The 24,149-nt window shown below is 42.7% G+C and overlaps 1 protein-coding gene and 2 non-coding genes across 3 annotated transcripts; 2 read left to right on the top strand and 1 right to left on the bottom strand.

Moving 5' to 3' along the window:
- The first annotated feature begins 286 nt into the window (after nucleotides 1-286).
- LOC122171942 (interferon alpha-inducible protein 6-like) lies at nucleotides 287-3,722 on the top strand. The gene is made up of 3 exons (XM_042839873.1): nucleotides 287-464; nucleotides 3,174-3,320; nucleotides 3,538-3,722. The coding sequence occupies exons 1-3, from the start codon at nucleotides 317-319 to the stop codon at nucleotides 3,564-3,566; spliced, it is 324 nt and encodes a 107-aa protein (XP_042695807.1). The 5' UTR covers nucleotides 287-316; the 3' UTR covers nucleotides 3,567-3,722.
- Nucleotides 3,723-14,051: 10,329 nt separating this feature from the next.
- On the top strand, nucleotides 14,052-14,124 carry TRNAV-AAC. Its single transcript has one exon. It is a non-coding gene; the product is annotated as a tRNA-Val (tRNA).
- A 5,741-nt stretch (nucleotides 14,125-19,865) lies between these two features.
- TRNAV-AAC lies at nucleotides 19,866-19,938 on the bottom strand. Its single transcript has one exon. It is a non-coding gene; the product is annotated as a tRNA-Val (tRNA).
- Nucleotides 19,939-24,149: the final 4,211 nt, after the last annotated feature.

The raw sequence follows: 24,149 nt of genomic DNA, 5'->3' as shown, positions 1-24,149 counted from the left end.
CTGCATCTCAGCTCTGGGCACTGTAACAAACTCAGCTTGCAGTTTCTGCATCAGCACTTCTTTGCTGCCTTTTTTTGTCTGTTATCTGTTATCAGGGTCACATTAACACTTAAAATGAGGAAATACCCTTTTTTTAGATGTTTCTGATAAGGTATGTTTGTTTTTTATCTAGCATGTTCATAAAGGTCAGTTTCGTTTTCCTGAGTGACTGCAGGTTTCAGATACTTTCCAGCTTCAGTTTCGTTTCTTTGCTGCTAGCTGGATTGGATATAAAAGGGGTGGCTATGAACTTCTTTCTGCACCTTCAGCAGGCAAAATGTCTGACAAGAACGTCCACAAAGCCGGTTTCACTTCCTCTGGAATTGCAAGAGGTTCTCTTGCTTCATCAATCATGTCTGATGAGGCAAAATCCTTTGGGGGAGGCGTTCCTTCTGGAGGGACTACTGCTACTCTACAAGAAATGGGTATGAGAAACTTTTTTTTTCCTTTGCAGGTCTTGTTTTGTTTTGTTTAGTGAATAGCGCCAAACAGAATTGTATACTTGAACATAAGCTTGTCACATAATCACTTATTTCCTACATTCCTGTATTGCACTGAAGACAGAAGATTCACATATGAAACTGCATGTTATGAGTGGGATGCTGTTGAGAAGGTTTTCTGTGAATGTACATAGCATGAGTATATATATATATATATACATAGGTAGTATTCATGAGATTTGGGACAGTGTTTATTCAAAGTCTGTGCTGTTTTTCCTATCATCAATAACACAGAAAGTCACGCTGGCAGTAAGCATCCATGCATGTATGCAAGAACATGATCTGTGTACTAACATTTCATATAAATTTCAGATTCCCCTTGCTCTTTGCTCTTACACACCCATGTGTATCACACATACAGAGAGACTCCATGCAGACTCCATAATGTCGGAAACGGCGGGAGCAATGCTCTCCACACCATAACAGAGGGGAATTAGCTGCAGTTTGAGAGTTAAACATATAAAGGAACATACGTATCCTTGCAGTGTGTATACAAGTACTAAAAATAGGCTAACTGGCCTTTATGCTAGCTAACCCTGTAGGTGCTCGCTTTTCTGTTGCATACACAGAGCAATCCTGACCTGGCAACGGAAGCATCTTGGCTCTTGTTTAACCCCATGTCCCATGGGATGCACACACAAGGCATCCTGTCTGCTAATCCTATCCGTGGGACCTGGTTCAGCAGACACCCTCTGAGTGTGCATAACCCCACAGAGAAGAGAGCCCCATGTGATTCTGATTTACCCAGCTGCACAGTGGTTCACAGGCTGACCTTGGGTGAAGGCTTCAAACACCTTCCTTCTTTGGGGATCTTGGACTCACCACTCTCACGTATCAGGAACACATTTAACAATAGTCTATGGTGTGGCAACAAGTGGGGATTTCTGCTATATTGGCAGTTCCCAATCCATTTGCCAACTGCTGGAAAAGTCCTAGTCAACAGCTGGTCAACTGCTGGCCAACTGCTTTTGTGTTAAGCAGCTACAGATCTACTCAAGGATGGAGCTGAGATTGACTCATCCAGCCATAGAATGAGTGCTTGGCCAGGTAAGCTGTCCAGGGTCTAGATTTGCACAATTTTTTAATAAGTAAAATGGTGATAAACCTCACTGAAAGGAGGTAAGTTATTTTTTCAGATGTGGTTTACATTGGTGACAATGCTTTTCATAGTGTGAGGCTCTGAGAGAGTAACATAAGGGTCATTTAGAGAGATACTGTGCAGGACTCTCAACAGGTATTGTTTAAATTTTAGTTTGAATAATTCAATCAGTGAGTTTAAGTTACAGAATAAAGCAGCAAAGAGCTTAGGGGATGGTAGCAGCAGGACAGAACTTGAGAGACTGACAGGAGGACCAAGGGATTAAAAAGCAGGAAGAGCTATTCTAAGGCACATTCCACTGCATTATCAGCACAGAACCCATTACACAAGAACCATCACTAATACCATAATAAAGCAGACAGCTGCAGAACCCTGCCTACTGTTACACATAATGGTGGTACAGCAGTAGTGTGCATGCCCATAAACAGTGGCATCCTACAGAAAGCACGAAGTTGCAGTTGAATTCAAGTGCTGGGAATATTTAGAAGAGAGACAAAGACTTTTAACAGTGCCTTACTTTGTTCTTGCAATATCTGTACTAACTGTATGCTTTTAGGAAAAACACTAGTTTTGGTGAAGATAAATCTACAAGACTAGAGGAAACTTTAGCCGTGCCTACAGGACACACTCCAGAAGAGCTTTTATCCCTGTGAAAAATACTTGCTCTGTAACATTGCCAAGACAGGTGTGAGTTTTGGCTCCCTGCAGCAGGAGAGCTTGCCACACGTTCTTTGCCTGATTGAGAGCTAAAAGGGCCTGATTTCATTTCCGCAGGTGCTCCTGAAATCTCTCACTCTTCAAACGCATCTTCTTAACCTTTCCATTCAGTCTGGAAACCCTCCCCCACATGCAGCAGGGCATGAGTATTGTTCAATATCACCTTACAGATGATATTATAACAAGCTCATCACCAAAATATTTGAGCATCCTCAGGGAATGTTTTAAGGGTTGTCACTATCATTTGTCATTGGTAATGCTTTACACTTCTCCCAGAAAAAAGAAGGGATACTTTGCTCAGGGCCCCATCCAACCTGACCTTGAAACACCTCCAGGGATGGGGCATCCACAACCTCTCTGGGCTGCCTGTTTCAGCACCTTACCACTTCTCTGTGAAGAACTTCTCCCTGACATCTAGCCCAACTGACCACCCATCAGCAATATTTTCCCAGTAAACCGTGTCCCTTCAGCAGCTCCTCAGAAAATTGCAATTCCAGCAGAGACAAACTTGCCCCATACTGTTTTGGACAACCAAATTAATCAAAACTGTCTTTGTGACTGAGTTGTACGTTTTCTTTATATTCAGCAACATCAACAAAATATTGTAGATGTTTTCTCACCAGGATGCCATCTAAAAGGCAGTGCACTGATGGAAGAGGTCAAGTAATTAGCAGTCATTGTCTTCTGACATATTTTCTAGCTTTGTGGGGTTTTTTTGTTTGTTTGTTTGTTTTTAGAAAAGAATGGTAGTTTACAATTGTCCTGCAAAGTCTTCTCCTTAGGAAAGCACAGCAACATCTCTTCTGTAACTTCTCCAGGTGCCAAAAGCTCAACACACTCCTCAGGCTTTACCAGCAGTGGGATCTCTGGTGGTTCCAGGGCCTCCCAGATGATGTCCAGTGAGGCCACCTCTCATGGCGGCGGAGTTCCCAAGGGTGGCACAACTTCCACTATCCAGTCTATCTGTAAGTCAGAGTTCTCCTAATACAGAGGAGGCTTGGTAGAGAACTGGAAAATGATTTGAAGCCTCTCAGTTCGAAAAGTGTATTTCAAAGTGTAACACAAATCTTTGGCTTCCTCTGTCCGGAGAACTGTAGTAAGCCATGCTTAGATATTCCATATGTTACCCTGTACTGCAACATTGCTTTAAATTGCTTTGTGTTTCTTTGTGTTTGTCTTTAGCAATGGGTGGCAAAGGAGGAAAGCACTAAACAGAAAGAAGCATGGTCCAGGAGCAGGTCCTGCAAACTGTTCATCTTTTACAGACAGATTCATCTGACATCTTCTTCCCTTCTTCACTCTCCCTGTACTTGGCATGAAAGACAAAGCATTTTTCACTCTCTAAAATAAAAGTACTGTTAAAATCATGGATGTTTGCATGAAATCAGTTGGAACAAGGATGGGGATGGGAACGAGGGCCAGGTTCTTCCTTGGTTAAGTGTGTTTTGAAGCACAAACAAATGTAAACACAAGACAATAGATGTAAGATACGGTACTCCAGAATACAGTTTACAAAAGCCCATCTTTTATCAGCATTAGACTCTCCTAGTAGCTTGTTTGCTTTGCTTACTCTACAAAAAGTGATCACAGAGCAAAATTCACTCTGTTGTGAGAAAGAAGCCTAAAAACTCTTTATGAAGTGAATCTAGCAGTTCCTTGTAGAGGTACTTCTAATGGCTTATCAAATTAAATTTTACTTAATTAAAAATACAGATAATGAGATGACGACGTGTCTCAAGAAATTTCATGCCTCATAAATCCAACTGATGTTTGTATCCATCTATTTGTAAGATTCTTTTCACTCTAATATTTCAAGACCCTGTTAGTTTATCATCATCTTGGTCACCAACAGACAAAAACTACCCCTGTAATCTGTGGTTGATATCTGATTAGAGTGAGGAAGGGAGCCCACCTTCTCTGGTGTAGGTCTCACTATTTGGGCCTGCTGCTGTTCCCACCTGACTCCTTTCATTCAGCTGTGCTCTGACTATGCCATTTCCCCAGACCACACAACACTGTCCATTTCCTAGTCATGCTCATAAATACATGTCCCCCACCCTTGCTTCTTCCACCTTCCATCTTTCCAGCTCCTCATCCTCTCTCCTCTGTCTCTTCCCTTCTTTTGTATTTCTAATAACACCAGACAGTGCAGCCTCCCATTCCATTTCCACACCTCAAAACAAAGAGTACCTTAAGAGATACTGAGCTATCTCGGGAAAATAATGAAATGTAACTGTGAGCTGTAAAGGACTAGTAGGATGTGATGTGAGCGGTAGTTATAAAACCATAGGAAAGTTACTTTCAAAGAAAACTTGGTGTGAGGAGAATGAAGCTCCGTGTCTGCATGCTGGCTGTTTACTGCTAAATTATTATCGTTGCAGCAGATATCTTACTGTAATATTGATGTTGTATTATTTAGAAAACAAAGAGAAAATATGAAGACCACTATGTCCAGATGAAAGGAAAATAAATATAAGCTAATATGAGTAAAAAAATTGAGTATTCAGGACTCACAGATACCTACTAGCCTCAGGCACCTGGGAGTCTGACTGAGAAATGTGGGATGGACTCTCCTATATGATAATCCAGATGTGATTCTTGGATTCTTGTGATTCGCCCTTCAGTCTCTGTTCTCCTCCAGGAAATCTCCATGTCCCAGCCATGTCTCTGCATCAAGAATTTCCACTCGTGTCCCAGTCACGATTAGCTCTGTGCTTGCTTGTGAGTGTGCCATACTCATACTGTGGCCATACTCAAACATCTGGAGTGGATGCCACCAGCCCCTGGAGAGGAAAGGGACAGGGAGGCTCCGACATTACTCTGGCAAGGCTTCTGCGCAATGCCCCATGGCCAATGTGAATGTGGTCAAACAATATTTTATGCCTATTTCATAGATTAATAGAATATCCTGTGTTGAAAGCAATCCATGAGGATCATCAAGTCCAACTCCTATTTACTACAGACTAAAGGAGGCAGGCAAGGAAAAGGCAAATAAGAAGCTCCATCCTGTTTGTTTGTTTGTTTTTTAAAGATCACCAGTAATTCTGCTTTTACAGCCTTGACCATTCAGCATAACAAACATAAAAGCATTGAAATTCTGGATATTTGGCATAGCCTCAGTGTTTATGTGCAAAGATGGAATCATTAGTTTGATGTAATACATCATCTTCAAGCCTGGTCTGGTACATGTCACTGTTCAAGCCACTCCACACTTCCATCCAAAGGTCTGGTAGAACAACCTGTGACTACCAAATTACAGTTGTGTGTAAACAGCAGGCTCTCATTCCCTTCTGCTTGAAGTAGAGAAAGGAACCCAATCGCAGCTGATTCCCAGTCAGAGACTCCCTCATGTGCAAATGCTGTCAGTGAGCAGCAAAGATCTAGATCCCCACAAACAAGTCTTGAAGCATCTGCTTCAACTCTGATAATACTGAAGTGAGATGCAATAATGAGACTAATATAAGAACTAAAGACAATTAGAAAAGATCAGGCACATAACTCATCAGACAAACAATTTTCACAGAATCATACAATCATTAAGGTTTGAAAAGGCCACTAAGACCATCTAGTCCAACTACCAACCCATCCCCACCATGCCCACCAACTACACCCCTCAGTGCCACATCCAAATGGCTCCTGAACACCTCCACGGACAGTGACTGTTCCACCTCCCTGTGCAGCCTGTGCCACTGCCTCACCGCTCTTTCTGAAAAGTTTTCTTAGTATCTAACCTGAACCTCCCTTGGCACACCTTGAGGCAACTCCCTCTTGTCCTAAAACTATCGTAAGCTAACTTTTTAAAACTAATTTTTTAAACTAATGCCGTATTATCTGAATGCGTACCTTTTTGACGACAGTTATTTTTATTCTTGTTTTCCTGCACAGACATAAGACTTCAAACGAAGTTCAACTTCAGCCTTGGCATTGATCTCAAGTGCTTTGTCCAGTTAAAAATGTCTATCATCAGTGAAGTCTAATAAACAGTGTTTAAGCATAAAAGATGGAAAGATGATCCAAAGCTATGCAACAATCCTTAATCCTCTATCAGCTCCCTTCCAACACCTGCATGATTCAGGCATTATGGGTTTGGATAGCCCTACAGTTCCCCATGTTCCTTACAGGAGAGCATGTCAGCGTGTCCTGAACATGTCACTCACAGACCACTTAAGGAAGTTCACATGTGCATTATTAAAAAGGAAATATTCCTGTTTTTAACAGAAAATAATTGATACGGTCCAATAGGAACAAATATGGCAATGTAAATTCCTTGTGTCTCTCAGTCAATCTTTCACAGCAAATAGACAGAAAGGGAGAGAAAGAAAAAGAGGCAGCAGGATGTGATTACCAGAGCAGTAGCAGCAAAACAATATGCTGCAGAAAGAACATAGCTCTCTGCACAGAAATCAATTTCTCCCATGGGAGAGGGTCGATAGTTGTCTGACAGGACAGTATGCAGGCAATTTAATAGCATTTTATCTAAATGAATCTATTCCTCCACCCCACTGGCCTCGTAGTGCCGGAACAGGATCTCTAAGTAAAATAGATTTATTTATTTTTTATCATATAACAGGAAAGCATTTATCATGCTGAAGTCACTACCACTGTCTATTAAAAATCATTTATACCTGTTAGTTACTCATTACCAGCAACTCCTTTGCAACATTGCTATTCTAATTAGTTAACTTATGCACGCAGTCCATAAAAATCACTCTCAGTTAATTCTGGAAACATTTTTCTTGCTCAAAAAATTCCTAAACTGCAGGTCACCTTGTCAGGAAAAATAAGCCCACAAACTAGGCAGAGTCAATTGACTTAAAGGATTATTTCTGAATATATCTGAAATGATGGTTTTATTCAAGAAAAAGCTTAATTTTTGAGCAATGCTTTATACACAGAGATTGGTTGTCCAGCATATCTGTTTTAATAGCACTTTAAAAAATAAAGCTGATCTGATCTTATTAGCGAATATCTGTGTGAAGTAAATGGTAATGAATAAGAACCCCTAATAAGCATCATTCCAGGGATGGATCTTCAGCTCTCTGGGAGTTTGGTATTGTGCCCCAAAGGCTCTTGTAAATCCAGCTGCAGTTCTTGCTCATCATTTAGAAGATTAGGGCTGATAAGCAACATCAAGCCTTATTAGAACGGGCTAAGGCAACAGGAAACATTAATTGGGTAATTTAATGCACAAGGAGACAACAAATGCCTGCATTGTGGTTCAGATCCTGTTCCTCCATTGATTTGTTCATGTCTTATTTTGCGAAATTCTCACAAATCTTTAGCAGAGAGACCACATGACAAAGTCTAAGTTTAAAAATACCAGACTAATTGTGTTATTTCCTGCAGCTTCGCTTCACCTCCTGTGTTACCAGGGTACCCTTCAGCAGCCCTGTCCTTGGCATGCTGAGGGATGATGTTCCCCTGCCTGAGGACTCCTCAAAAACAGGTGGGGAGGGACCCAAGGCACATCAGCTACCTTCAGTGAAATGGTATCTCACCACCTCACTTGTGTTATGACTTCATCTCTTAGAAGAAAATAAATATAATCCATGTTCCCACGGATCAGACAGGGAACAGCACACAACAGGAGCATGGAGACTTGAAGGAAGCCCCAAGTCTCATATCCTTCTGAGAGCTGGGAGCACTTCATAAAGCCTTTCGCTGTTCTGAAGGAGATGGAGAAACTCCTGCTGGATTTATCTGCCTCCAGAGGTATGGAAGATGAGAAGAAACTCCTACATGGTCATTTTTCTCCGGTTTAATTTACCCACTGCTTGTGGCAAATTACCCATGATTTACATTTTGCTGGTGCAATCACAATTGACTCAAGGTGGATTTTAATGTCAGGAACATCAAAATCTCAGTACCAGCTCCTCAATTGGATCCCAAGTTGAGATTTCCTTCATAGGACCATAGAATCTTTTGAGTTGGAAGGGACCCTTAAAGGTCACCTAGTCCAACTCCCCTGCAATGTACAGGGACACCTACAGATAGATCAGATTGTTTGGAGCCCTGTCCAGACTGACCTTGAATGTCTCCAAGGATGAGGCATCCACCACCTCTCTGGGTATCCTGTTCCAGTGCCTCATCACCTTAATTATAAAAATCTTCCTTCTTATATCCAGTCTAAATCTCCCCTCTTTTATTTGAAACCACCTCCCCCTGTTCTACCACAACAGACCCTGCTAAAGAAGAGGCAGAATCCACGAGCATAACTCCTCTTCACCACCAAGTGAACCATTTCCTTAGGGTCTCACATATTCAAGAGTCACAATTAATAATTCAATTTAAGCACACAGAAATTCAAAAGTAATTACATTCCCTTATGAAAATATTCACGATTAATGATTACAAAAATTAAAACAGTTCCCCATCTCTCTCCATAACACTTCTGGGGAAAAATGAGCATCGAAATATAATATACTTTATTGCTCATCTACTATGGGCAATATTTCTTCTCAGGTATCTTATTTTTACCTGGGATTTTTTTTTTTTTTTTTTTTTTTTTTTTAATTTTCCTAAATACTCGTCTTTGAATGTAAAAATAAATAAGTGGATTTCCCTTGATGTCATAAAATTTCACAGAAAATAATTTCCCTATGGAAACAAAAAGCATCATCTACAAAAGCATTTCTTAACATTCAGGTGTTGCTTTTTGCAGTCTTTTGCAACTGGAATTTCCACCCAGCCAAGATTTTTACTGGCTAGTTTAAGGCTAGCTCTGCAATTTATGTTTGTACATAAACAGCCCTGATTTTAATTGCTATCAACTTCTTAGACTTGATAGATGGTTTAAAACATTTTTTCTCTCCAGAGACTGTTTACTTTGCCATGTATTGACACATTTTTAAGATTTATACTACACTAAGGAACAGAGTTTACAATAAAAAGTAATGTATTCCGTGGCTGTGAATGGTAATGTTGCTAAACAATCCAAAGACATTTCACATCTGATAGTTATTTCCCGTTTACACCCACCCCTGTGCTGATTTAGTTCTACTATAGACTTTGGATTTTAGAGAAAAGAAGATTGCCACATTTGCCAAATACAAGATTTCAGAGATCCAGAGTTTCTTCGGTTTCCTTCCACTAGAGGCATTATTGGATTCACGATTATATTTCCATTTTTCGCAATAGTTGCTTTAAAAAGGTAACTTCTATGGAAAGGGTTTGTGGGACAGGAGTTCATAGAAACACAGAATCACAGAATGGTTTGGGTTGGAAGGGACGATTAAGATCACCTAGCTCCAACCTCCCTGCTATAGGCCAGGACACCTCCCTCCAGACCAGCTTGCTCAAAGCCCCATCCAGCCTGGGATGAGTTTGAACTTTTACAGAACTTTTACAGAGTTCGAACCAACCCATAGGCACTGCAGTCAGAAGCAAGCAAAGGTGTGAAGTACAATGTAAAACTTGCAAGTAGTTAGTAGTTCTTAGACAAACATAACTCAGCAGATGAATGAAGTCATGTCTGGAACGCCATGTCTGAAGCCTGTGTGCTGGTAACAAGCGCAGGCCACGATGCCCAGAGAAAACCCAAAGGGCAAGGAGAGCATCTTAGGAATCCCTTTATTTATTTCAGTCATTTCAGCTTTTTGGTATGTCTTTATTTATTTATCCATCCCTTCGGAGAATAGGTTATTACTAGTCATATGGGTTTTTTGCAGAGAACAAGGAAAGATAGCTCTCATTTTCTCTCTTTTTACCTTATCATTACCATTTCTCAAAGGTGGGGAGGCACTAAAACAGTGAAAGGAAGCATGCCCCACATGCTGCGTAACCTCTTCTTCCTCACTTATCAGGAAATGGACAGGATGGGACACATGGGGGTCTACAATTTCTCTGGGCTGGGTGATAGTGCACCTGCACGAGAATGATGGCTATCAGTGTTTAAATTTACATGGAATCATAGAACCACAGAATCTTTAAGGTTTCAAAGTCCTCTAAGATCATCTAGTTCAACCCCAGCCCATCCCCCCACCATGCCCACTAACCATGTCCGTCAGTATCACATCCAAACAGCTCTGAACACCTCCAGAGATGGTGATCCCACCACCCCCCAGGCAGCCTGTGCCACTGCCTCACTGCTCTTTCGGAGAAGAAATGTTTCCTAATATTCAACCTGAACCTGTCCTGTAGATATCACAATATTGTTCTGAGACTAAAACTCCTGGTTATTTGACATTTGCCATTGAGTTAGAGGATACTTCCCCTGCAATTTCAAGAATTGCCAAAAATTTTCAATGAATAAATTATTTTGACAAATAATTTCAGTGATTGTGAAATTACATTATGAATCCCTGTCCTGGCCATTCTCACTCTCCCACCCATCTCACAAGGATAAATCTAGCATTAATTTTGCACCAGTCCAGTGGAAAACTTAGAAATGGCAGTGGGTGAGATCATTCATTTCTGATTATTCATGTTTATTTCATCCGTAGCATAAGTAGGTTATAAAAATACTGTTTGATGACTGGTTCTTTTCTGATGGATTTTAAATTACACACGGAATATTCTTAAGAGGTGAGTTACATATATGTATATTATACATATATTATGAACTTGACTCCTGTTGCCTCCAGTATTTAGAAATGGTGTACGCACTAAGAGGTTAATGCTATGATTTTCAGATAATTCACTTTGGAACGGCTTGCTTGGAGATTAATAGCTCTGAAAACATCCAAACGTAATGGGATTACAGTGTACTACTAACTGGTTCCTGAGGGTGGGCTGTAGCAGTGCCTCGTTGCTGCGACGCAGCGCAGTGATTAGGCTGCAGTGGCATATAGTGGTGACACATGAAAACTGCAGCTCTTTCCCACTGCAATGTGGGTTTCCCTCGCGCAGGTTACTAGTTTTTATTTGTGGCATGTCATAAACTGGCTTGGGGCGTGCTTGCAGTGCTCTGCCCCTGAGCTCATTAGGGAGAGACAAGGACACCGTACTGACCCAGGTGTGCAGGAGAGCTCTGTTTGATTTTCACCCACACAGAAGAATTGCAGACTCACATTTGCTGTACCATAGGGCTGGCTGTGTTGCAGACTCCTTACGGAAACTGTTGCGGGCAAGAGTGGCCAGAGGGGTCAAGCACTGTTGAAATTTTTTGCCACTTTTACACAGTAATTTTGATTATTTATTTGTTTATTTATTTATGTATTGGAAGGGGATGTTTTCATGCTAGTAGGAAAACGGTTAGTAGAGGAAAAAAGGTAATGACCCAAAGAGAGAAAACCTATAGCAAACCTACTGATAAAGGATAAAAAATAATGACTGAGGATTAGCCAAAAATGTCTTAGTTTCAAGACCTTTCTAGTGCAGTGAAACCTCTTAGGTTAGCATATGTGAGTACAGGTCACATTCACAGTAACCCTGTGAGGCAGGAATGATTATCTGGGGGAAAATGACCTTAGAAAGATACCAAGGATGCTGCCCAGGATCATACAGCTGATAAGGAACCCAGAAGTCCCTAGGTAGCGCTGGTACAGACTGGTTGGGCTTTTTGTTTGCTTGTTTCTCCCTTGGGACCTGCAGAAGCTCAAAATATGGCTTTTAAGTCACTCACATGACAAAATTCAGTGACCATCCCCACTTTGCTTACCTCCCCTGTGCTAACCTGCCAAAACCAAACACCAACAGTATGATGCAGAGAAGAGTTGAAAGGGAAGGTAGGATTCAAGTTTATGAGAGAAAAGTAGTAGCGGTGACTCTCTGGATCAAAGGAAAAGAAGGAGCAGCCATAAACATCTTTCGCTGAGGGAGTAAGGAGAACACACGGTCCCTCCACAGTGCAACTAATTCTTAACAACCAGAAATGGTCAAATTGCTGGCCAGAAACCTCATCTGGAGAGCATCTGTCACTCAAAGTGGGACTATTGCCTACACTAAAGGATGTCAGCTTTGTTCAGGTGAATCTTCAAGACTCAAAGGGTATCTTTAAATGTTTGTCATTGCCATTGATTTCAATTCATACTACATATTGGGCTACAGCTTGATACATCCTCACTAGATAAAGAGGAGGGGAATTTGTCAGTTTAAACACATACAAAAACCTTCACTGAAGTCAATGCTTCTTAAGCCCATGAAAATTAAAATTAGATTATTATTATTACAGAGGTACAAGCTTATCTTATCTTATCTCATACAGGCTAGACTATTCCTTCTTCTGGTGTGAGCAGTGCACCCTTCTGTAGGTGCACGCATGCACCTGTTCTGTCCCTTGTAAGCAATGGAAGAATGGTAATAGGAGAGCATCCATTGCATGCCCATCGTGCTTTGACTGTAATAGCATATCTGCAGAGCATGAATGTGTTTAAATGGATCCCTTCTTATGATACTTGCAAAAGCAGGCAAGCAGTTCGTTCACTTCCTATGGAGACATGTTTAGCCCACCCAGGAGTTGTTTTTGAACATTGCTGCTGATCGTTACCTGCAGTGAGCTAGCTAGAAAAAGTATTAAACATTCATGTAGTTCAGCTGTGCCTATTGACTCTGCATTTTAAATAGACTCTGCTGTGCTCTCCCAGTGGAAAGATTTATTTTACTTTAAGAATATATAGGACTGTTCTTTCAGTACTTTTTCTTTGTTTAACAAGAAGCTCTCTTGCTGCAAACCCAGCAGACAATAAAACCAGTCAGGGGCTTTTATCGAGGATGTCTGACCCATCGCCTGGCAATAATTAGTTCAGGTTAATTACAGCAAATCTGTAGATTTGCAGCCTGAAATCATCTCATCCCCTAAGCTGAACCCTCCAGAGGTTTCTTTTATGAGCTCTGCATCCTAAGGGTGGACTTAAAGTAATGAATTTGTCTCTAATAAGATTCATAGGTTTGTTCCCTAAGCAATGGTGTCAATTATAGAATCTAACGCTGATGGCTTATTTTGCTGAAAATTGAGAAATTGAGAGTTTTTAATGAAGCATGCAGGACTTTTAACACTTATGTTTAACTCTTTGCATTGATGAAAAGCACAAAAATACAATTACGTGAAATATTGTACCATTTTCCATGTGTTTCTCTGTATGCCAGTAGCTAATTTCCTTCTGCTCTGTAATGGAAAAGGTTAATGTAATGACTCTGAGATTTCATTTGGAAATGTTCCAGAAGAGTGTCTGAGTATTTGCTGCACTTAATGGCAGGAAGTAATAAGTGAGGTTATGTATTGGTGAAAAATGTTTCATGTACTGAGAAGATTAATACTGGAGAGAGGCACAGGGGACACAAGCTTGAGGCTTCCTCCTCAATTCTGACACAATATAATATGTCCATACTTGATACGTGCCCTTCTGTAGTTAGTTCTTAATCATTAACTAAGCAGACAGGAAGCCTCTGGGGGACACGGTATCAGAAAAAGAGAAGGAACTGGTTTTAGGATTGTCTTCTCTTCCATAAATGAGAAGCAGGCACACCCAGCTGGGAGCACTGGACCAGATGCTACTGGTACCAGTATCTACAGAGCGATACATCGACAAAACACGCACCAAGGGCTCAGTTCCATCACAAGTATTGCAATGTTTATAATAATTTGTGTGAATAGTGATTGTACTTATGGCTTTTGAAGGATCATAGAACATCCCTACTTGGAAAGATCTCACAAAGACCATCGAGTCCAACTCCCAGCTCCACACCACACCACCCAAAAATCAGACTCTTTGTCACTCAGGAAAATGAAATAGTAACCAGGAATACTACCAATGCAGGTTTCTGTAGTGTAGTGGTTATCACATTCGCCTAACACGCGAAAGGTCCCTGGTTCAAAACCAGGCAGAAACAGATGCTCTTTTGCGGCTTGGACTACCTCCGCTCCAATTCACCTTTACAGACCCTGCCATGCTCTGCAATTTCACATATGAAAATCTGACCTGCACTCAACTCCATCGCTTGCTGCACTTCTCAAGCTACCATCTCACCAGGTACGTACCCTGCGGGCCATATGCTGACCATAAGCATGGGAGGAATGGGAGAAGGGAGAGGAAGAGCCCCATGCCTACAGCTCCAAGAAGCTGGCTGCAGGGCCCCGGCAATGTGTGCTTGGGATCTGTCATGTCTGTGCTGTCCTACCTGGCTGCACCATGCGGCATGGAGATGGTTTCCTGGCTCCTTCTGACTCCATTTTTCTCCACTCCCCAGCACGTACTTTGGCTTTGGGCAAAGCTTAGATATGGTTAGATATAGCCAAGAAGGGGTTCATGCCTGTGGCTAATCACTGCACAGGGCAATCCGTCACATACATTTTATTTCTTCTGTATGGAATTATAGAATATCCCAAAAAAGAAGGAACCTATCAGGATTATCGAGTCCAACTCCTACACAGTACCACACAAAAATCTGATCCTATGTCAGAGAGCAGTATCCAAACTCTCCTTGCACTCTGGCACTTGGAGCCAGACACCAGGCAGGACAGACTGCTGCTTTCTCCAGAGGTCCAGCTCACACAAGGAGTAGGAACTGAGGGCTGACTATCTTTCTGCCTATCCTAAATAAGTTAGTTCATCAAATTCTCACTTTTTCTTGAGTGGCACACATAATCTCCCACAAGATCTGCTCTGAAGGCTGCTTATCTAATGAAGTCTATTTCAGTGCATATTTGAAGCAATACAGGCACCCATTAGGCAGAATAATGTTCAGAAAAGGGTGAAAAAAAAGCACAGAGATGCAAGTTTGGTGATGCTTAAACATTGCTCAGATGCTACCTTTTTTTTTCTCCTTTTTTTTTTTTTTTTTTTTTTTTTAATTAGACAGAAAGTACTGGTATACCAAGACATATCACTTTTAATGGAAAAAATATTTGATTTCTTATTTTCCCATCAGGGTCCAGAATTGTATTTCTGGAGAAGAAAACTTGTACCTTAAAAAAGCAAAGGGGTAGGTCACTCCCCTCAAATGGCAAATGATTCAGTGTCCCATGCTGTTTCATCTGTTCTAGGGCAGGGATCTGAACCTGCAAGCCCACTCTGAGAAGAGAGGGTGAGCATCAGCTGGTCTACAAGTCTCTCTTCCTCACGCATGCAAGCACAACCAGCTTCAGAACAGACTACTAAAGGCTGTATCTGCAGCCTGGCAGCTACAGCACTCATCTCAAACATTGAAGGACCAGACCTGGGCCTCATGTTACTGTTGTGGGGGGAATTAACAGTAGAAAGGGCTAAAATTTCTTCTAACGGTGATTCAAATCAAAATAATGCATTCTCTCATAAAACTGAAAAATTGCTTTTCAGGTAGCCCTAGGACAGACATCAGTGGTGTTAATCACTTAGAAAGTTGTTTTGGCCGCTTCTCTGAGAATCTTCCAGTTACAAAGTCATCAGGCAGGGGGTGGCTAGGATGCACACCTACAGACGTGCTGCTATTAACTCTGTTAACCTGGCACTGCAATGCATCGTGCTGTGTAACAAGGACTGCAGAAAGGTTCAGCTGCCCAGAATATCCATCCTGTAATCCTGTATTGCAGTCTGAACTCCCCTGGAGTTGGAACCTGTAACCTGCTAATTGCCTTATCCTCATTTATATGATAAGTGGTTCATTTCCTTTATTGTGATTGAATCCCCTCCCTATATTACAAGAAAACTGGAGCTGCAGAGAGTGCTTGATTGGATTTCATTGCTGTAGGCCATTTCTTAAACAGGTTACGGGTTGACAAACATAGAAGGGGGATCAATATCCATTCTTTGCCTCATTGACAAGCTAATCTTTTCAGTAAACATTTCATCAGTACCTGCCATTTGTATACACACCTGCCTCATGAGGATGGAGAAAGCTGTTTTATAAGGTTTAGGTAACTAATAAATGAAAAGGCAAGAATATAAGTGGAGGAAATCATCAAGATAGCATTTGTAGGAAAACAGCCTTTCATTGTCTATAGAATCTAACCAAGAACATTTTCAACTGTTCCTAATTTTAATTAGGTTGCAATACATTCAGGCCCAGTGCCAGCTTCTGGTTCTGTAATCCTGACTCTCCTCTCTCATCAGAGCTAAAAGGACTATTCGAATTGGAGTAGCAATGATGCTATGGCTCTGCTAAATGCTTAGAAATCGTGAGTCATACTCCAGAAGAAAGCAAGAGAGTTTTTTTCAGTGTGTTTGGAGACATCTTTCTTGTTTGCTTTTGTGTCACACGCTGAAGTCTCCTTCCCCCTCAAGCATGTGGGCTGGAAACTGGCATTGTCTCTTACAAAAGTGATGGCCAAGATTACAGCTATATATAGGCTTCTCTTACATTCCTCATTCCTGTGTATTAGAATTATACACTTGAATGATGAATGCTTCAAAAATTAGCAGTGCTGAATTTCAGTCCAATCTGAGAGTACGAAAGCACTCACGACATTCCTTCTGAGATGAAGGAAAGTGGACGACAAACGTGAAACTGTGGGGACACAAGAAAAGAAAGAATATCGCTGTTGATACTTCAGCAATATGTTTGTTAACATCTTCCTATCTCCAATAGCAAAAAAACCACAAACTTTCCTGTTTGTGTTGTTTCTTTTCCTTCGTGACACATGGAGAACTCTCACAGAGGGCATAGCAATACTGACCAGTCAAATCAACTTTGCAGGCAGGAGAAAACATCAGAGGTAGAGATTACTCCTGGTGTAACATTGCTGACATCAGAAATACTTCAGTTCTGCATCTTGGTAGAGAAAATTGAGGTAATAAAATTATTCAGTGTTTGAAGAGTCAGAATAGAGAAAAAATAGGGTAACGTGAAGATTAGGGAGCACATGCGTGTTTACAGTTCTTTACAAGGGAACCTTTTAATACGTCCTTTAAAATGAACATTAATCAACTGCAACACACCTCCAATGTCTTTTCTGTGTTCCAAATTACTTCAGGAAGAGCAAGTGGAAAGGAAGATCTCAGTTAATACTCAGCAGTCTCAGAAAGGACTCAGTGTAATGTTTTCAGTGTGTTGGATGCCTCCTTTTCTCCTTTCAAACTGGTCCATGTAGGTCCAAGAACTTTTGTTTCATAGCCTTTTCAATTAGCAAAAGCAGTGCTAGGACATATCTTTCATTTGATGTGCAGGCTAGAATAGAAATTTAATAGGGAAAAATATTCCCATAACCGTAGGTTAATTGCTAGTAAATGTTGCTCAAGCATCTTGGTTACATTGATTAATGGTCCCAGTGAGCAGCTGAAAAATGGCTGGGCTGTTGGACAGAACATTAGCAATTTTAACTCTTCAGCTATTGTGATGGGCACAGAGAAACAATTGCTAACATTTATAATGTGTTTCACTGAGTTCAAGAGCATGCCGCAATGCAAGTTATGGTTAGAGAGAAACAATCACTGGTTTGTTCTCGCATTCAACTATATGGAAGTTCACAAGACAGAGAAAAGCAAGGGTTTTGTTTGGCTTGATTTGCTTTGGTGTACTTTTTGCAAAGCATCTGGACACATCCCTGACAAATGCATGGGAGATTTTATATGTAAACACAAATACTTCTGTTCATTAATCCTATTATTTTAAAGAGGAGAGGAACAGAGATTACGTCCTAGAATGTATTTTATTCCATAAAGGCACAATTTCATAAATTTCATATTAAGCTGTGTTTTGCAGGAGCACAAGGCTTGCAGTCCAAGGGCTGAAGGAAAGAATTATGAGTTTTCAGGCCACCTCTGGTCTGCCACAACTGTAATCACCAAAGTCTCCCTGAGAACATCTGAGAGACCCCAGTGCTTGTGATAATTCATGACAGTTCTTCTTCATACCTAGAATGACTCAGACCCTGCTAGGACTACAGTGTCTACTCCAGTTTTGGGGGGAGAATCCCTCAGCTGTCAGAGGAAAGGATTTAACACTCTGTAGTCCACTTTAGACTGTTTACACTGTGTAAAAACAGGTCACAGGTGTCTGAAGCACCACACTGGGAGGGCAAGAGGATGAACAGCAGATTCACTAAGACAAAAGTTCCTGGAAACAGCCCTTCAGCCACACAGAGTTGGTCCAGGTCCACCTTAATATTTGAATCCCAGGAAGGGGAAATAAAACAATCCTGCACAGTGAAAGAAAAAAAGGTAGCAAGAAGCTGAAGGGGATATCTGGCTGATAATGAGACAAATTCACTTGTAGCAGGCTCCTGGAAAGCTCATCAAGAACAACCCCTCACACTGTTTCAGAAAATATGCAGCAGGAAATTACAGCCTGAAGGCACTTTGTTCACTGGCAATTTGCAACCAAGAAAGGGAGATGGAGGACAAACCAAAATAATTGAATAAAACTCTTTGAGCTTTATATGTAAGCTCTGCACTTTCCAAAGGATGTGGGCAAGCAGCCAAAGGGATGTGATATGGCACTAATTATCAAATATAGAAGAGAAATAGCTTTCTTGTTGGTTAAACATTACATGAAAAGCTTTGCCTGTACTTTCTAGAGTAGGTACTACTGACATGGACACTGTTTGGCAAAAATACATTTTCACACTGTAACTGACCAGAGTGAGGCACTTGGTAATGCACTTAGGATGGAAGAAAGGGAAAATCCTCTCTATGCTTCTTGCACTTGCGTGCCTTTTCTGCTGACACTTCTGAGAATCAGCAAGTGCACAACAGGACACGAAGAATGCAAGGTACTGTGAATAACTATTTTTTTTATAGGGCTACAAAGATGGGGAAGGAGCTAGAGGGAAAGGTATATGAGGAGCAGCTGAGGTCCCTGTGTTGGCTCAGTGCAGAGCAGAGGAGCTGAGGGGAGGCTGATGGCGGCTGCAGCTCCGAATAGAGAGCGGAGGGGCAGCGCTGAGCTCTGCTCTGTGTGACAGCGACAGGGAACGGCATGGAGCTGTGTAAGGGGAGGGCAGCTGGGGGTCAGGGAAAGGGGCTGCAGCACAGGGCGGTGGGCATGGAACGGGCTGCACAGGGCTGTGGGCACGGCCCCGAGGGCTGGAGTTCAAGGAGAGTTTGGATACTGCTCTCAGACACAAGGATTGAATTTGGGTGTTCCTGCATGGAGCCACAAGTTGGACTTGATGATCCCAGGGAGTCCCTTCCAACTAGGGATAATCTATGATTCTATACAGGAGAAATATATGTGACAGATTGCCCTATGTAGTGACTTGCCACAGGCATGAACCCCTTTTTGGCCTTATCCCACCACAGCCAGCTCACTCGTGCAGGGCATTTTTTCCCTCTCTACTTTGCCCAAAGCCAAAGTACGTGCTGGGGAGTGGAGAAAAATGGAGTCAGAAGGAGCCAGGAAACCATCCCCATGCCGCATGGTGCAGCCAGGTAGGACAGCACAGACATGACAGATCCCAAGCACACATTGCCGAGGCCCTGCAGCCAGCTTCTTGGAGCTGTAGGCATGGGGCTCTTCCTCTCCCTTCTCCCATTCCTCCCATGTTTATGGTCAGCATATGGCCCGCAGGGTACGTACCTGGTGAGATGGTAGCTTGAGAAGTGCAGCAAGCGATGGAGTTGAGTGCAGGTCAGATTTTCATATGTGAAATTGCAGAGCATGGCAGGGTCTGTAAAGGTGAATTGGAGCGGAGGTAGTCCAAGCCGCAAAAGAGCATCTGTTTCTGCCTGGTTTTGAACCAGGGACCTTTCGCGTGTTAGGCGAATGTGATAACCACTACACTACAGAAACCTGCATTGGTAGTATTCCTGGTTACTATTTCGTTTTCCTGAGTGAACATTTAGTGACTTTGGGTGCAGGTATGGTTAAAGCAGCAGCCCCAGAGCTGCTCTGTTTGAGGAACATCAGGTGTAAATTCTGGGACCACTGAGAAAAGGCAGCACAGAATAGAAGCCTTTACCCCACTCTATATTAAAAGTTGTACAGGCTCAGTTAAATCCCTTCCAAATTACATTTTCAGTCAGTCATACAATTAAAAAAAAAAAAAAAAAAAAAAAAAAAAAAAGCCCATCTTTATTCCATTCGTTGCGGTATTTTTAATATACTCAGTAACGGAGCCATGGGCTTTAGAATATTAAAAATTATGCTTAGAGGGAATGCTTGTGCCGCATAAATCACATCACCCCGCAGTCCAGCCCCAGAAAGGTGCTCCGTTGCTGCCTGCGCTCCTCAGCACGCATCCAGGAGCAGAGAGCTGCGAATCAAGGAGCAACGCCGCCCCCTGCCGCACGTCTGCCTGGCTAACAGCCCGCAAGCATCACTCTCTGCCCGGATTTGGAGCAAATTCTTCCAGAGGGCAAAACTGCACCATCCGGAGAAGGCAGCCTGTCCCATTCGTGTTAGAAGGGCCAAAGTCTTTAAAAAATAAGGGGGATTTATGTGAGATGTTAAGAAGAAGTTCTTTACTGAGAGAACAGTGAGGCGCTGGCACAGCTGCCCAGAGCAGCTGTGGTGCCTTATCCCTGGAGGCGGCTCAAGGCCAGGCTGGAGGGGCCTTGGGCAGCTGAGCTGCTGGAGGGTAGCCCTGCCTGTGGCAGGGAATGGGGCTGTAATCTTAAGGTGGTAATTTTTAAGCAAAAGGGAACTTTAGATTTAGAGGATGTGGTAGGTAAAGGTAAACAGCTCATAAGAGGAACCCTGTAAGAGTTTTGTGGGTTTATGTTCCCCATATGTTAAGCTGGAAGAGGGGATGTTTCTCAGCTTCCAGGCCACTCTTTGGGCTCTGTCAGACACCCACTGTCACATCACAGAATCACAGAATGTCCAGAATTGGAAGGGACCTGAAGGATCATGAAGCTCCAACCCCCCTGCCACATGCAGGGCTACCAACCTCCCCATTTAATGCTAGACCAGGCTGCCCAGGGCCCCATCCAACCTGGCCTTGAACACCTCTAGGGACAGGGCATCCACAGCCTCTCTGGGCAGCCACATTCTCCACAAAGATGGAGAGGAGAGGAAAAACCCAGGCACTGTGTCATGTTCTCAGCCTCCTTTTGGCTTTCAGTGTTTCATTCTGGAGCTGGAGTCGGATTCAATGATCCTGACGGTTCCCTTCCAACTGAGGATATTCTATGATTCTATCACAGAGTCATAAAATCTTCAAGGTTGAAAAAGACTTATAAGATCATCCAGCCCAACCACCCATATATCATCAATATTTCCCACTAAACCTTGTCCCTCAGTACAACATCTAAATGCTCCTTGGACACCTCCAGGGTCGGTGACTCCACCACCTCCCTGAGCAGCCTGTTTCAGTGCCTGACCACTCTCTCAAAGAAGGATTATTTCCTACTGTCCAACCTGAATCTCCTCTGGCACAATTTGAGGCCATTCCCTCTTGTCCTATCGCTAGCTACATGGGAGAAGAGGCTAGCCACCTAGCCTCTAGACCCCCACCTCACCACAACCACCCTTCCTGTAGTTGTAGAGAGCGATAAGTTGACCCCTAAACCTCCTCTCCTTCAAACTATACAGTCCCAGTTCTTTCAGCCACTCCCCATAAGACATGCTCCAGACCCCTTACAGCTTTGTTGCCCTGCTCTGATCACGCTTCAGTGCCTCAATGTCTTTCTTGCAGTGAGGGGCCCAACACTGAATGCAGTACTGAGGTGCAGCCTCACCAGTGCTCAGTACAGAGGGACAATCATTTCCCTGCTCCTGCTGACATCACTACTTCTGATACAAACCAGGATGCTATTGGCCTTCTCAGCCACCTGGGCACACTGCTGGCTCATGTTCAGCTGAGCACTGACCAACATCATCTTCCAGCCACTCTTCCCTTAGCCTGTAGTACTGCTTGGGGTTATTGTGGCCAAAGTGCAGGATTCAGCACTTGGTCTTGTTGAACTTCATCCCATTGGCCCCAACCCAGCTAGCCAGGCTGTCCAGATTGCTCTATAGGGTCTTCCAGGCAGATTGACATTTCCTGCCAATTCAGTGTCACCTGCAAACTTACCGAGGGTGCACTCAATGCCCTCATCCAAGTCATCTATAAAGATACTGAACAGGACAGGCCCTGATACTGACCACTGCGGGGCACTACTTATGACTGGCCACCAACCGGCTATAACTCCATTCATTGCCACACTCTGGGCCTGGCCATCCAGCCAGTTCTTCAACCAGCAAATATCGTATCTGTCCAAAACACGGGCTGCCAGCTCCTCCAGGAGAAATGTGGGACTGACTCAACAATCTTTCCCTCATCACCAGGCAGGTCATTAGATCACAGGAGATCAGGTTTGTCAAGAAGGACCTGCCTTTCATGAAACCATGGTGGCTAGGCCTGATCCCCTAGTTGTCCTGCACATGCTGTGTAATCTCCCTCAGGATTATCTGCTCCATAACCTTACCTACCACCAAGGTCAAGCTGACAGGCCTGTAGTCTCCCAGATCCTCTTTACAGCCCTTCTTGTAGATGAGAGTCATATTGACAAGCCTCCAATCCTCTGGGACCTCTGTGGCTGACCAGGAACACTGATAGATTATGGAAAGCTGCTTGGCTATCACCTCTGCCTGCTCCCTCAGCACCCTCAGGTGGATCCCATCCATCCCCAGGTGATGTTGTAGATCTCTTAACAACTCTTTCCACCTGAATCATGGGGGCTTATTCTGCTTCCTACTCAAGACTTCCAAGTCAGAAGGTAGGTCAGATAACTTATCTGACTTTGAAAGATAGATACAAAAAAATACGCATTTGAGAACCTCAGCCTTTTCCCCAGCATATTCAGAAAAAGGATGGAGATTCTCCTTAGCCCACCTCTTTACTGTTAATATATTTGTAAAAAAGTTTTTTGTTCTCTTTTTACTTCAGTGGCCAAGTTGAATTCAAGCTGGGCATTGGCTTTCTAACTTTCTCTCTGTGAGAATGATGATCTAACCAGGGGCAGATTATCTTCTGGACCATGACTTGCTTAAGGGTGCTCATATAGGAATGGCCAAGCATACTGCAAATCTTTTTTTTTTCCCTGCTGCAAGAAGTAAAATCCCACAGTCCAGTGAGCAAGGCTTGGAGGAGCAGGAATTAACCCAGAATGTCCTCCAAAGAAGCAAAAAGAGAGATGAATGGCATTAAAACTCAGACTTCCCATCTCTATTATGGCTGGAAAATGTGGTACAATAATGCAGTGACTCACAGCAGAATCAGAAGTGTAGACAGTTATTCTGGTCTCCAGCCTGTATGAAGGAGACAGAAATAAATATGTCATTTTCACATTTCACTTTCCTACCACACAATAACCACAGCAGCCTAATCCCTGACTTTCTCCTATGTTCTCCTTACCAGTGAAGGTTTCTGAGGCTTCTGGTGTTAGGTTCAAAAAGGGAAGGAAGATGGCTTTCTTTGTGCCATCTCTTTTTGCTTCTTCTCCACTCTGTCTGGAGTCAAAAAATCCTCAGGTGCCATCCCACAAGGCCCTTCCCTCACCAAGCCTATGGTGCACTGTCATGTGTCACAGCCACAAAACACAGAACACCCTATATGTATATCTACTATGAAATAATTCATTGCATTATGCCTAGAATTCAAATCAAGTTTTGAACAGAAAAGGTATTAAATGGTTCAGAATTTAAAACTCTTCAGACAATTCTAATGCAATAAAATGCACTCACAAAGAATAATTGGCATGCATGGTTCCAGCTCCTACTCTGGAGATTTGAAACCTGTGCTGACTGCTTGGCTTCTTCAGCTATGACATGACATCACTTTGCCAGCTTCAGATGGTTAAACAATGGTAAAAAATGGTAAAACATCCTTACAGAGCCAAAGCCAGATTTCAAAGAAGTTTATAGGAACACACACTATGAGCAAGGCAGGCTTCACTGCTTCCAGCAGCCTGCAAGGCCTTTCAGAGTGGGATGCAAACAAGAACATGCCACCCAAACCTTCCCCCAATGCCTCTGCCTGTGGCCTGGTGCTGTTCCAGATTCCTCCTGCTACCAGAACT

Source organism: Centrocercus urophasianus, unplaced genomic scaffold (genome assembly GCF_019232065.1).
Source record: "Centrocercus urophasianus isolate 14NV4802_14NV808 unplaced genomic scaffold, USGS_Curo_1.0 seq_11, whole genome shotgun sequence".
NCBI classification, from domain to species: Eukaryota; Metazoa; Chordata; class Aves; order Galliformes; family Phasianidae; genus Centrocercus; species Centrocercus urophasianus.
Note: the sequence above shows the minus strand (reverse complement) of the source record. Positions and strands in the feature narration are given on the sequence as shown.